The sequence below is a fragment of the Erythrolamprus reginae genome, chromosome 3 (genome assembly GCF_031021105.1).
Source record: "Erythrolamprus reginae isolate rEryReg1 chromosome 3, rEryReg1.hap1, whole genome shotgun sequence".
Taxonomy (NCBI): Eukaryota; Metazoa; Chordata; class Lepidosauria; order Squamata; family Dipsadidae; genus Erythrolamprus; species Erythrolamprus reginae.
This window is the reverse complement of record NC_091952.1, coordinates 995,906-1,008,254: the sequence shown is the minus strand read 5'-3', so window position 1 is coordinate 1,008,254 and position 12,349 is coordinate 995,906. Positions and strand designations below refer to the sequence as shown.

Here is a 12,349-nt window from a genome sequence, read left to right as displayed (position 1 = left end):
TATGTTAAAGGGTTAAATAAGGTCCAGGAGGGAAGTGTTTTTAATAGGAAAATGAACACAAGAACAAGGAGACACAATCTGAAGTTAGTTGGGGGAAAGATCAAAAGCAACGTGAGAAAATATTATTTCACTGAAAGAGTAGTAGATCCTTGGAACAAACTTCCAGCAGACGTGGTTGGTAAATCCACAGTAACTGAATTTAAACATGCCTGGGATAAACATATAGATTAGATTAGATTTATTGGATTTATATGCCGCCCCTCTCCGCAAACTCGGGGCGGCTCACAACAATAATAATATAATATAATAATATATCCACCCTAAGATAAAACACAGGAAATAGTCTAAGGGCAGACTAGATGGACCATGAGGTCTTTTTCTGCCGTCCGTCTTCTATGTTTCTAACAAACAATTAAGCAGCTTTGCTTTTCCTTGTCTTCTCTCACTTCAGAAGGGTGTGTGTGCTGCCTTGACTGCTCTGCAATGCCACCTCCCCTGTTAGAAAACCACTAGACAGGATAGTAGACACAACAGCTCACTTAGAAGAAACCCCCCCACCCCACCCCCAAACCTTGCCATCCTTAAAATCCGGACAGAGACAGGTCGTATGCGCCAGGGTGGCCTTAGCTAGGAGGGAGGCTTTGTGGGAATTCTTCTTCGTTTTATGATAGATGTGTAAGGACGCCCATCTCACAGCCTGGGTGGCTGACGGCAGCAAACGCTGCTTCTATTAGATTTAATCAAAGGTGACACACAGAGCTTCACGCAATGTGCCAGTTCCAATCACTTCTCCAGAATCCAGGAATGACCTTGCAGGGATCCTCCCAAAGGTGGATTTATTGTGCAATCTTCTTGATCTAGAAGTCAGAGAAGAAGGAAAGTCCTCTGCTCGTATCCCTGACTTCTCTTTATTCTTTCTTTCCCTCCCCCCCTCCCCCCCACACACATACACACACCTGAACACCTGGAGGAAAAGGTGAAAACACTGCCTGGCACCTGTTGACCTTCTCCTGGAGGCCCTGGGTGTCCTCTTTTTCCATTCTAGTTCTCCGAATCACTGCCAATTACGGTAATTCAGAAGTGGCCATCGGCTGGCTTGCCCTTCAGAAATCTGGAGCTCTGCCTTATAATAATAATAATAACTGAGTTGGAAGGGACCTTGAAGGTCTCCTAGTCCAAGCCACCAATACACCACTTCAGACAGATGGTTCTCCAACCTCTTCTTTAAAACTTCCAGTGTTGGAGCATTCACAACTTCTGGAGGCAGGAGGTTCCACTGATCAACCGTTCTGACTGTCAGGAAATTTCTCCTTAGTTCCATGTTGCTTCTCTCCTTGATGTGTTTCCACCCATTGCTTCTTGTTCTACCCTCAGGTGCTTTGGAGCATAGCTGGACTCCCTCTTCTTTGTGGCAACCCCTGAGATATTGGAAGGCTGCTATCATGTCTCCTCTGGTCTTTCTTGTCATTAAACTAGCCATGTCCAGTTCCTGCAATGTGCCTCCAGTCCCCTAATTATCTTTGATTCTTTTCTCTACTCTGCTTTCTAGAATCACAAACAAAATTGAATGCCATATTCTAAGTGTGGCCTTCCCAAGGCCTTAGAAAGTGGCATTAACCCTTCACGTGATCTTGATTCTCTCCCTCGGTTGATGCAGCCGAGAACTGTGTTGGCCTTTTTGGCAGCTGCTGCACACGGATGGCTCCTATCTCAATGGTCGTCCACCAGGACTCCAAGGTCCCTCTCACAGTTACTACCAGGGTGGCGCAGCAGGTAGAGTGCTGTACCGCAGGCCACTGAAGATGACTGCATATCTGTAGGTCAGCAGTTCAAATCTCACCACCAGCTCAAGGTTGACTCAGCCTTCCATCCTTCCGAGGTGGGTAAAATGAGGACCTGGATTGTGGGGGCAATAGCCTAGCTCTGTTAAAAAGTGCTATTGCTAACATGTTGTAAACCGCCCTGAGTCTAAGGAGAAGGGCGGCCTAAAAAGTGAATAGATAGATAGATAGATAGATAGATAGATAGATAGATAGATAGATAGATAGATAGATAGATAGATAGATAGACCACATATACTGTACCTGTGCATTTTCCTAAGACTTTCTGATTTCAAACTTCGAACTTTTTTCCGGTTCAAACCCAGTAATGGAAGCCTCCTTAGGAAAGAGAGAGATTCGGCTGAGGGAAGCTGGCTTTGGCAACAGGCCTGGAGTGGACGGAGCTGATGAAGTGGTGAATCGGATCGCATTCTTCCTGCCATTGGGAGGGAGACGGAGGGGGTTTTGAAGGGTTCTATTTTATAATCAGACTTTTACAACTTGTCTAGCCCCCTATGTGCGAGTTGGGCTGTAAAATATGCCGTAAATTAGTTTCAGAAAAAGAAACCAAAGTACCAGAGCCTGCCTTTTCATGATTTCTAATGCAGACAATGGCTTGAGGTCACGCCTCTCCTGCAGCAAACGTGTCAATTCTTTTTTCAAAAAAGGGAAGAAACCCACAGGAGGAAGCTCCAACAGGCTGCGCATTTCCAGCCTCAACTGGCTGCCCTCCGGAGACTTCCACGAAGCAACCCCCCCCTCATTTGCCCCCCTCCCATAGTCTCTAGTCCCACAAGCGGGGGCTACAGGAAGTCCTTAACTTACGACCTTAACTTACAGCCTTTCACAGAAGGTCTTAAGCATAAAACTTATCAGGAAAGACTCCATGAACTCCATCTGTAGAGTCTGGAGGACAGAAGGGAAAAGGGGGACACGATCAAAAAATTTAAATAGGTTAAAGGGAAATATTTTTAATAGGAAAGTGAACCCAAGAACAAAGGGCACAAGGGGGAGAGATCAGAAGCAACGTGAGACAATATTATTTTACTGAAACAGTAGTAGACGCTTGGAACAAACTTCCAGCAGACGTGGTTGGTAAATCCACAGTAACTGAATTGAAACATGCCTGGGATAAACCTAGATCCATCCTAAGATCAAATACAGGAAATAGTATAAGGGCAGACTAGACAGACCAGGAGGTCTTTTTCCACCGTCAATCTTCTATGTTTGTAGGTTTCATTTAGTGACCATTCAAAGGATGACCCTGAAAAAGGTCACTTATATAACCGATCCCCATGCTTATGAACGTTGCAGCCCTCCCCAGGGTCATGGGCTCAAAATTCAGAGGCTGGCCAAGAGACTCATATAAATCCAATAAATGAATCAATAAATTTATGACGGTTTCCATGTCCCAGGGTTAACAACCGCAGTGACTCACTTAAGCAATGAAGACCAGGAAGGTCGTCAAATGGGGGGAGGACTCACTTAACAACTGTCTTGCTCGGCCAGGGAAATTCTGGGCGGCCTTGGGGTCGCAAGTCGAGGACCCTCTCTATCTGCAGCCCCTGGGGTCCCACGAGGCCCATCGCCATCTCCCCCCTTCCAGGCCAACGCCTCATCCCACTTCCTTGGGGAGGGGGCAAGACAGTCTGGGGGGGCGTCTCCTTCACTTGGATTGGATGTGGAGTTTGGGGGGGATTAAGCGGGGGGCCCCTTCCTCCTGTCAAGAATGGGCCGGGCCCTTCCTCGTCGTTTGGGGGGGGGGGTGTCGGTAGCCCTACAACCGCTCGAGGGGGGTTGGAGGAGCTAATTCCCCGCCGTTGCCAGGCAACGCGCGCCGCTTCCGGGTCTGGCCGCGGCGCGCAGGTGACGTCAAAGGAGCGCGGCCGCGGCCCGGGACAGCGATCAGGGGAGCATGGGGGCCGCCCGGGAGGTCGAGCCGCCGCCGGCGCAAGACGAGGAGCCCGAGGACGACGAGGAGGAGGAAGCGGCGGGGGGCGACGGGGAGCCGGGGGCGGCGGTGAGGGCGGGGCCTGCGGGCGGGGGAGGGGCTTGCGGGCGGGGGAGGGGCGCCTCTGAACCCCTCTCCTTCTCTCCCCCCCCCCGCAGAGCCCCTGGAACATCATGATCAAGCACCGGCTGGTGCAGCGGCGCGGGCGGCGGTCCCAGATGATGACCAGGTGCCGCCCCTCCCGTCCCCGACCTGGTGGGGGGGAAGGAGGGAGGGAGGGGGCGTCGCCCGGGGCCCCCACCAACCCTCTCCCCCCCCGCAGCTTCACCGACCCCGTGGTCTCCATGGACCTCCTGCGCGCCGTCCTGCAGCCCAGCATCAACGAGGAGATCCAGGCCGTCTTCGGCAAGTACATGAAGGTAGGGGGCTGCAGGGAGCAGAACCCCCCCCCCCCCCACCTCCCAGGCGCCCCAGTGGGAGGCCCGGATAGCACCAGGGCAGGGGGCGCCAACCTGGGCCACTTTTAAGGCTTCTGGACTTCAACTCCCAGAATTCCCCAGCCCCCACGAAGGACAGAGTTGGGAGAGAAACACAGAAACCTAGAAGTCTGACGGCAGAAAAAGACCTCCTGGTCCATCTCATCTGCCCTTATACTATTTCCTGTATCTTATCTCAGGGTGGATCTATGTTTATCCCAGGCAGGTTCACTGTGGATTTATCTATGTCTGCTGGAAGTTTGTTCCAAGCATCTACTACTTTTTCAGTGAAATCATATTTTCTCATGTTGCCTTTGATCTTTCCCCCAACTGACCTCAGATTGTGTCCCCTTGTTCTTGTGTTCATTTTCCTATTAAAAACACTTCCCTCCTGAACCTTATTTAACCCTTTAACATATTTAAATGTTTCGATCATGTCCCCCCTCTTCCTTCTGTCCTCCAGACTATACAGATTGAGTTCATGAAGTCTTTTCTGATACGTTTGATGTATCAGGCCAGAAGGGTTCCAACTCTTCCAACTCTATCATTCTTGCTGGCTGGGGAATTCTGGGAGTTGAAGTCCAGATACCTTCCTGTTGCCAAGGTTGGGAAACACTGATCTAAGGCAGCGGTCTCCACCCTTAGCCACTTTAAGACGTGTGGAACTTCAACTGCCAGACTTCTTTGCTGGCTGTTGAACTCTGGGGTTGAGGTCCACAAGTCTTAAAAAGTTGCCAGGCTTGGAGACCCCTGCTCTAGGGAACCTGGTGGAGGGGCAGTGGGTTTGGGGGTGGTTACGCATCCGCCAGCGATGGTCGTAGGTCAGGGACTTCCCTCTTGAGCGGCTCCTCCCTTCTCCCCAGTTTTTCCAAAAGGCGGCAGGGAACGTGCGCGAGAACGTTGGGGAGGACGTGGACACCGAGCAGCTCATCCAGGAGACGTGTCGCAGCTGCCTGGAGCAGGTAGGGGGGGGGGCAGAGTGGGCAGCCCCCCTGGGCGAAAGGAGGACCCGGGCTCTGCTTGTTCTGCTCCGTGAAAGGGCCCGTCCGTTCTCTCTGTCTTCCTTGGGCAGAGGCTGCCGGGAGCCCCAACAAGCTCAGGAATGAGAGCGATCCTTCAGTGTAATACCCAGTTGCACTGTAATATATTATTATTATTATTATTGCATTATTGTTATTTATTAGATTTGTATGCCGCCCCTCTCTGGAGACTCAGAGCAGCTTACAACAACAATACACAATAGAAACACAGAAGACTAGCGCCAGAAAAAGGCCTCATGACCCATCTAGTCTGCCCTTATACTATTTCCTGTATTTTATCTTAGGATGGATATACAAATACAAATCTAATGGTTAAAAAAGAACAATTTAAAACCCTTAATATAAATAACAGTCATTTATTTATTTATTTATTTATTTATTCATTCATTCATTCATTCATTCATTCTCCTTAGACTCAGGGTGGCTTACAACATGTTAGCAATAGCACTTTTTAACAGAGCCAGCCTGTTGCCCCCACAATCCGGGTCCTCATTTGACCCACCTCGGAAGGATGGATGAGTCAACCTTGAGCCCGTGGTGAGATTTGAACCGCTGACCTACAGATTTAGCAGTGAGGTTTAATGGCCTGCAGTACTGCACTCTACCTGCTGCGCCACCCTGGCTCTATATGCATCTCAAATAAACCATACATAAAATGGAACGGCCCCGGGGGAATCAATTTCCCCATAATATAATGTAATAAATAATATAATATACTATTATTTATTTATTTAATTTGACATTGGTGCTGCCCAATCCCTAAGGGCTCAGGGCAGCTTACAATAGTACAAATTACAAAAACAATAAAAGAAGTCAAGCATAAAATCTAAACTATAAAATCATTATTAAGAGCCATAATAAACTAACCCGTCAACATGCATACATGACATTCATACAATCTGGCCATGATGGTTGTTAGTTCATGGCCTGCCGGCAAAGCCAAGTCTCCGTGGCCTTACAAAAAGCCATTAGGGTGGGAGCAGTACGGACAGCTGGCAGGGAGTTGATTCCATAGATAATAATGTAATGTAATAATATAATATAATATAGAATAAAATAAAGTAATATAGTGGACTCAGGCAGTGTACAGAATTATAAACCAAAATACAATATAAAACCCCACAATTTAAAAACAAGCATCCATCACTCATCCACTCCACTACCACCCTACTGGCCTGAGCAGGTGTTATCGCTCAATGGCCCCAGGCCTCCCAGCAAAGCTGAGTTTTTAAAGCCTTTGGAAAGACCAGGAGGGTGGGGGCAATACAAATCTCTGGGTGGAGTTGATTCCAGAAGGCTGAGGCCACCACAGAGAAGGCTCTTCTCTGCGGTCCTGCCAGCCGGCACTGCTTAGCCGACAGGACCCGGAGAAGGCCAACTCTGTGGGATGTGGCTGGCAGCTGGGACACTTGAGGCAGAAGACGGTGCTGTAAATAGTCTGGTCCCATGCCATGTAGACTCTGAATTGTGTTCGGAGACCAATCGGACGTCAGGGCAGCTGGCCGAGTGATGGAGATATATGGGTGTTTCTGGGCAAAGCCATAACAGCTCACGTGGCTGTGTTTTGGACTAAGTGGGGTCTCCGAACCTTCTTTAAAGGTTATACAAAATACGAAAGTGGTTGTAGGAATTGGGTAATGAAAAGAGGAGGCCTGGGGAGGACGTGTTAGCAGAGTCCTGATATTTGAGGGGCTGCCACAAAGGAGAGGGTGGGTCAAGCTCTTCTCCAAAACACCCGAAGGCAGGACAGGAAGCAGTGGGTGGGAGTTTACAAGGAGGGAAGCCCCCTGGAACACGGAGGAGCCTCCTAACGGAATCCGTGCAATGGCTTCTCTTCGGAAACTCTGCACGCTCCATCGTGGGGGCTCTGAAATGGGACACAGCCATCGGTCTGGAATGGTCTGGGGCCTCTCTCGCCTCCGGGTTCTTCTGCTTAGGAATGAAAGGAGGCCACGTGGTCCACTAGGCAAAGGTTGGAAAAGCTGGTGTGTCGTCATCCCCGCATTCTGCTGTGCCGGAAGGAGACGGAGGTTAATTCCTCTCCTATTTTCCCATAATTTTTTTCATCTTTCTGCATTTTATATTTCAGTAAACTAAATTTTAAAATTAAAGTTTCGCATTTTAAATTTTGATGTTACGCTTACAGGCCGCCCAGAGTCCTACGGAAGTGGGCGGCCCATAAATGTAACAATTAAGTTAAATTAAATTAATAAAATAGGATTATTGAGATAGAGTGATCATTGAAAGTGCATCTCTTGAGCTGTTCAAAATATTATTATTTTTATTATTATTATTTATTAGATTTGTATGCCGCCCCTCTCCGAGGACTTGGAGCGGCTCACAACAAGGAAAACAATACAATGAATAGAAATACAATATTTAAAATCACTTTAAAAACCCTTATAAAAAACAATCATGCAAACCACGCATAAACCTCAATGGCTGAGGGGTGTGCTGGTTTCCCCACGCCTGGCGACCTAGGTGGGTTTTATTTTCAAATAAGGAAAGCAGGCGCTGCCCAGGCCTCCCCAGACCCTTGGCATGTCCTCCTGGGGGCCACTCTGACCAGCCTCCCTCCTCCCTACAGGCCAAGCTCCTGTTCTGCGATGGGAAGAGGCCGATTGCCAGAGTTGCCCACGAAGTGGCAGCCATCAAGGTAAAGACTCGGGCCTCTTGGCTGGGCCCCTTTGCAGGGAGGACACACCTGGGACAGGTAGCAGCGCTCTCTCTCTCTCTCTCTCTCTCTCTCTCTCTGTGCAGCGAGCGAAGCCCCTGGAAGACGAAGTGAGCCAGCAGGGGAGCCCCATCCCCAAAAAGGTAGGCCCTCGGGGGGAGCGCCCGGCAGAAGGCAGTTGGCGCTCTCTTCCTATGGCTGGGAAACACTGAGGAGGGTCTTTTCTCCCTGGCAGAGGAAGGGGAGACCACCAGGACAGAGCCAGCCCGGTGACCGTGGGGCTTCAGCTGTCGGCACGTGAGTCCCACGCAGGGCCTTATTTGGGGCCTGTTTGCCCTCCCAGTGAAGCCCTGAGGGTGCCCCTCTGGCCCAAACACCCGGGGGCAAGAAGAAGCCAGGGCACGGGAAGAAGGGCGGGATTTCTTTTATGGGGAGGGCTGGAAGGTCCTCCCCTCCTTAGGACAAGTGCAACCTCCCAACCCCCCCCCCCCCCCCTCTCTCCTTCCAGGGCGAAGAGTAAATCCTGTGAACCGGTGCAGAGGGAGGGTCCCAAGGTATGCTGGGCACACACGGCCCCCTTGAGTTCACAAACCCATCCCTGGGGGGGGGGGGGCAGGGGAGGCCGACCTTTGTTTCCCTCGGGGGCCGAAAGAGCATTGCACATGCGCAAGTGCCCACACGCATAATTCAATGCCTGGGGAGGGCGAAAACAGCTTCCCACTCCCCCCCAGAGGCTGAACCTGGCCTCTTTCCCAACTTCTGGTGGGCCCAGTGGGCTCGTGTTTCACCCTCCCCAGGCCCCAAAGGCTTCCCTGGAGTCGAGAGAGGGTAAAAGCGCCCCCCCCCCTCCATCCCCCAGAGGCTCTCTGGAAGCCCAAGACGCCCTCCCAGAGCCCCTGAGAGCCAAAATCAGCTGGCCGGCACACACAGGCCCGTTGGAGCTGAGCTGGGGCAAGGGCTGGCCTGCCAGTGGATATGACTCCGTGTGGCACCAGTGGCCCCCATGCCATGGGTTCGCCATCACTGGTCTAGGGGCTGGATCTGGCCCCCACCCCCCCAGGGAAGCTCCCCGAGGGGGCCAAGGGGCATCTGATCCGTTTGTGGCTGTCACTGACCCGTGTCCAATTGCTTCTTCTGGCCTTGCAGTGGGACCCCCTGCGCCTCACAGAGACCACGAACTTCGTCCTGGGGTCAAGAGCCAACAAGTAAGGGGGAGCCAGCTGCATGGTCCTGGTCCTTCGGAGGGGAGGGGGTCAGACTAGATGGGCCAGGGGGCCTTTTTCTGCCGTCCATTGTGTGTCTCTATGTAACGGTTCCCCTTCTCGGTTCAGGGCCCTTGGGATGGGGGGCACCAGAGGCAGGCTCTACATCAAGCACCCCCACTTGTTTAAGGTCAGTCTGCTTTCTTTCCTGGAGGGGGGGTCGGGGGACATCTTCCTTCAGCCCCTCACGGCCACTGGGCGGGGGGGTGGCATTCCTTAATTTACAAACACACCCCAGACGCTTTCAGCCAAAACAACATCACGGGTCCTCGGCCATCAAGACTTGAGGTTACAACCAGTGGACCTGCCAGTGTGAATTGACCTGGCTTGGAGGTTCTGGGGGGGCCACTGCCCCCTCCCCCATGATAAGTTTAAGTTTAATCAGATTTGTATGCCGCCCCTCTCCGCAGACTCGGGGCGGCTCACAGCAACAGCAATACAAGACAAATCCAATATTAAATTAATTTTAAGAACACCACAAGTTAAAAACCAGTCATACACACTAGCATACCATACACAAATTTTATAAGCCTAGGGGGAAGGAACATGTCAATTCCCCCATTCCTGACGACAGAGGTGGGTTTTAAGGAGCTTACGAAAGGCTAGGAGGGTGGGGGCAACTCTGATATCTGGGGGGAGTTGATTCCAAAGGGTCGGGGCCGCCACAGAGAAGGCTCTTCCCCTGGGTCCCGCCAAACGACATTGTTTAGTTGACGGGACCCGGAGAAGGCCAGTTTGGGCCATTGGCTGCCAGCTAGCATTTGTGGGTGTTGCAGGGTCACATGACTCCCTTTTCTGGTTGACCGGTGAGTTGCCAGAAAGCACTGTTGGCTCCCCATCACCAGCCAAAGAGGCTCATTGAGTTCGGATGGTCCCCCACTTCCTTGTTTATGATTTATTTAATTGGATTTATCTGCTGCCCAGCTCCAGTTGGACTCTGGGAGGCTTACAGTCAGGGGAATACATTATTATTATTATTATTTAATTATTATTATTTATTAGATTTGTATGCCAACAATATAAAAACAAACGGGAACGACAACAATATAAACACAGAACTACAATCCTACGGGATTGGGCAGCATAGAAGTTGAATAAATTAATAATAGTAATAGTTTAATAATAATTTATTAGATTTGTATGCCGCCCCTCTGCGAGGACTTGGAGTGGCATAATTAAATTCAATTAAGCAATATAACAATATAAAAACAAACAGGAATTACAAGCACAATCGAGTCCCAGGTCCCTGTTCCAGGTCAGGAAGTTGTCGAGTGAGTTTTCACACCCGTTCCTGCCCCTGTGGCCGAGTGGGTCCCTGCAGTTGTTATGACCCGCTTGGGAAGTGAACTTGGTTGCCGAAAGTCACCACAGGGGGTCGTGTAACTCTGAGGTGCTGCGGCCGCCATAGCTCTGAGTCAGTGGCCAGAAGTCCCAGTTTTGACCACGTGACCCTGGGGGTTCTGGCCCTGCGTCCCTCTTTCTCGGTGCCGTTGCGAGTTTGAACGATGGTCAGTCGCGGAGTAGCTGCCACGGGCTCATTTGACCACAACTGCGGTCACTCACCTGCCACAAATGCTGTCAACTCAGGTGGGGTCGTGTGGACGGCCAAGCAGCTGGGACTCGGGCTTTCCCATCCCTGTCGCTCGGACGTTGGTCCCCCCTCCGTCCCTGAGGGACCCCAAGTCCTGGGGCAGCAGCTGCTTCCTGACTTCTGCCTCCCCCCCCCCCCCGTCTTTTCCTCCCAGTACGCGGCAGACCCCCAGGACAAGCACTGGCTGGCTCAGGAGCAGTACATGAGGGCCACCGGAGGGAAGATGGTCAGTGGGGGGGAGGGGGGCCCTGGGAGGGGCTGGAAGGGCCCCCACCTCCTCTGAATAACACCCCCCCCTCTCTCCCTGCACAGGCCTACCTGCTGCTGGAGGAGGACATCCAGGACCTGGCGGCCAGTGAGGAGTACAGGTGAGGCTCTCAGGGAGGCAGGGGAAAGGGGGCAGCCCCCTCCCAAGAGGATGGAGGGGGGCAAAAGGAGGGGGGGTCAGCTCCTATCCCTTGGAGAAGCTGTTGGCCCCGGCCTTAAACACCTCCCCCTGCTTCTCCCTCCCTCTTCCCCCCCCCCCCAGGGGCTCCCAGGAGCTGAGGTTGGAGGAGCTGAAGCCCTTCCCCATCCCTTCCTGGATGATTGGCAAGATGCAGAGATACATGAAGAACGTCCGCAGCGAAGGGGACCAGCCCCTGCCCCAGCCACAGCCCCTCTCCCTGCCCGAGGAGATGCGGGAGACCTAGGCCCAGCACCCCCCCTCCCTCCCTCCCCAGGATCCCCTCCTCATAACTATGTCTGGAATCTTGTATTTGCTTTGAAGGAATAAAGGCCTCGGGTGGTGTGGACTCGTGTTGCTCCTTGGAGGGTTGAGCGGGGGGTGGGGAGCAGCTGGCCAGGGCTGGGGGGCGAGGGGGGGCTCCCCGGGCTGGCCTGCAGAGGGGCACCGTGGCCCCAGAGCAGCCCTTAGTGCCCATCCACCGAGTGCCCAAGTTATGAAAGGCTGCATTCTAGCATTGCACCACCCGTGGCCTGGCAACAGTCAGGTTCACACATGGCGCCAGGCTCTGGTGTGGGTCCTGTCACTGAGCAGTGCAACCCGTGTTTACCAAGGTTGTGCACACACAGAAGCGTTTCAGTTGAGATTAGTTGTGAATCACCACTCAGCCACACACAGATATGCTAAATGGAGTCAAAGTTTACTTTCAGAAATGGCCTGTTCCTGTAAACCGTCCAAAATCATCATAAGTCAGAATAACAGTCCAAAGAGCCTTTCTTACCAGTGGTCTTTGTCCTGATCAGTAAACAAAGATATGGAGCCTAAACACATTTTCCCTGCAACACATGACTACAGTGCAGAGAGGTTGCAGTGAGTAGCCAGACAGAAAAACGGAAAACTCCAGAGAAACAAGATGTGAACTCTAGCTCCCTCTTGTGGCAATCTGCAACACCTGCAGCTGGTATATTGGCAACGCAACCATGAAGGGCAGAATCCAAACGGGTCCTTTTCTGTTAAGTGTGTGGCACCAATTCTGCCCTTGTGGCTCTTGGGGGGGGTGGGGTGGAAAAGCCAAGACCCACCTGGGCTG

General features: G+C 51.8%; 1 protein-coding gene across 2 annotated transcripts; it reads left to right on the top strand.

Annotated features, from left to right (window-relative positions):
* The first annotated feature begins 3,679 nt into the window (after positions 1-3,679).
* Positions 3,680-11,608, top strand: DNTTIP1 (deoxynucleotidyltransferase terminal interacting protein 1). Of its 2 annotated transcripts, XM_070744322.1 has the most exons (13): positions 3,681-3,840; positions 3,930-4,000; positions 4,094-4,190; positions 5,111-5,209; positions 7,875-7,943; positions 8,048-8,104; positions 8,197-8,258; positions 8,470-8,515; positions 9,108-9,166; positions 9,293-9,353; positions 10,969-11,040; positions 11,127-11,182; positions 11,344-11,608. In XM_070744322.1, exons 1-13 carry the CDS (start codon positions 3,736-3,738, stop codon positions 11,504-11,506), a joined length of 1,017 nt encoding a protein of 338 aa, XP_070600423.1. In that variant the 5' UTR covers positions 3,681-3,735; the 3' UTR covers positions 11,507-11,608. The 2 variants fall into 2 exon arrangements, with proteins under 2 accessions (XP_070600424.1, XP_070600423.1); XM_070744323.1 differs by lacking the exon at positions 10,969-11,040 and having other exon boundaries at positions 3,680-3,840.
* Positions 11,609-12,349: the final 741 nt, after the last annotated feature.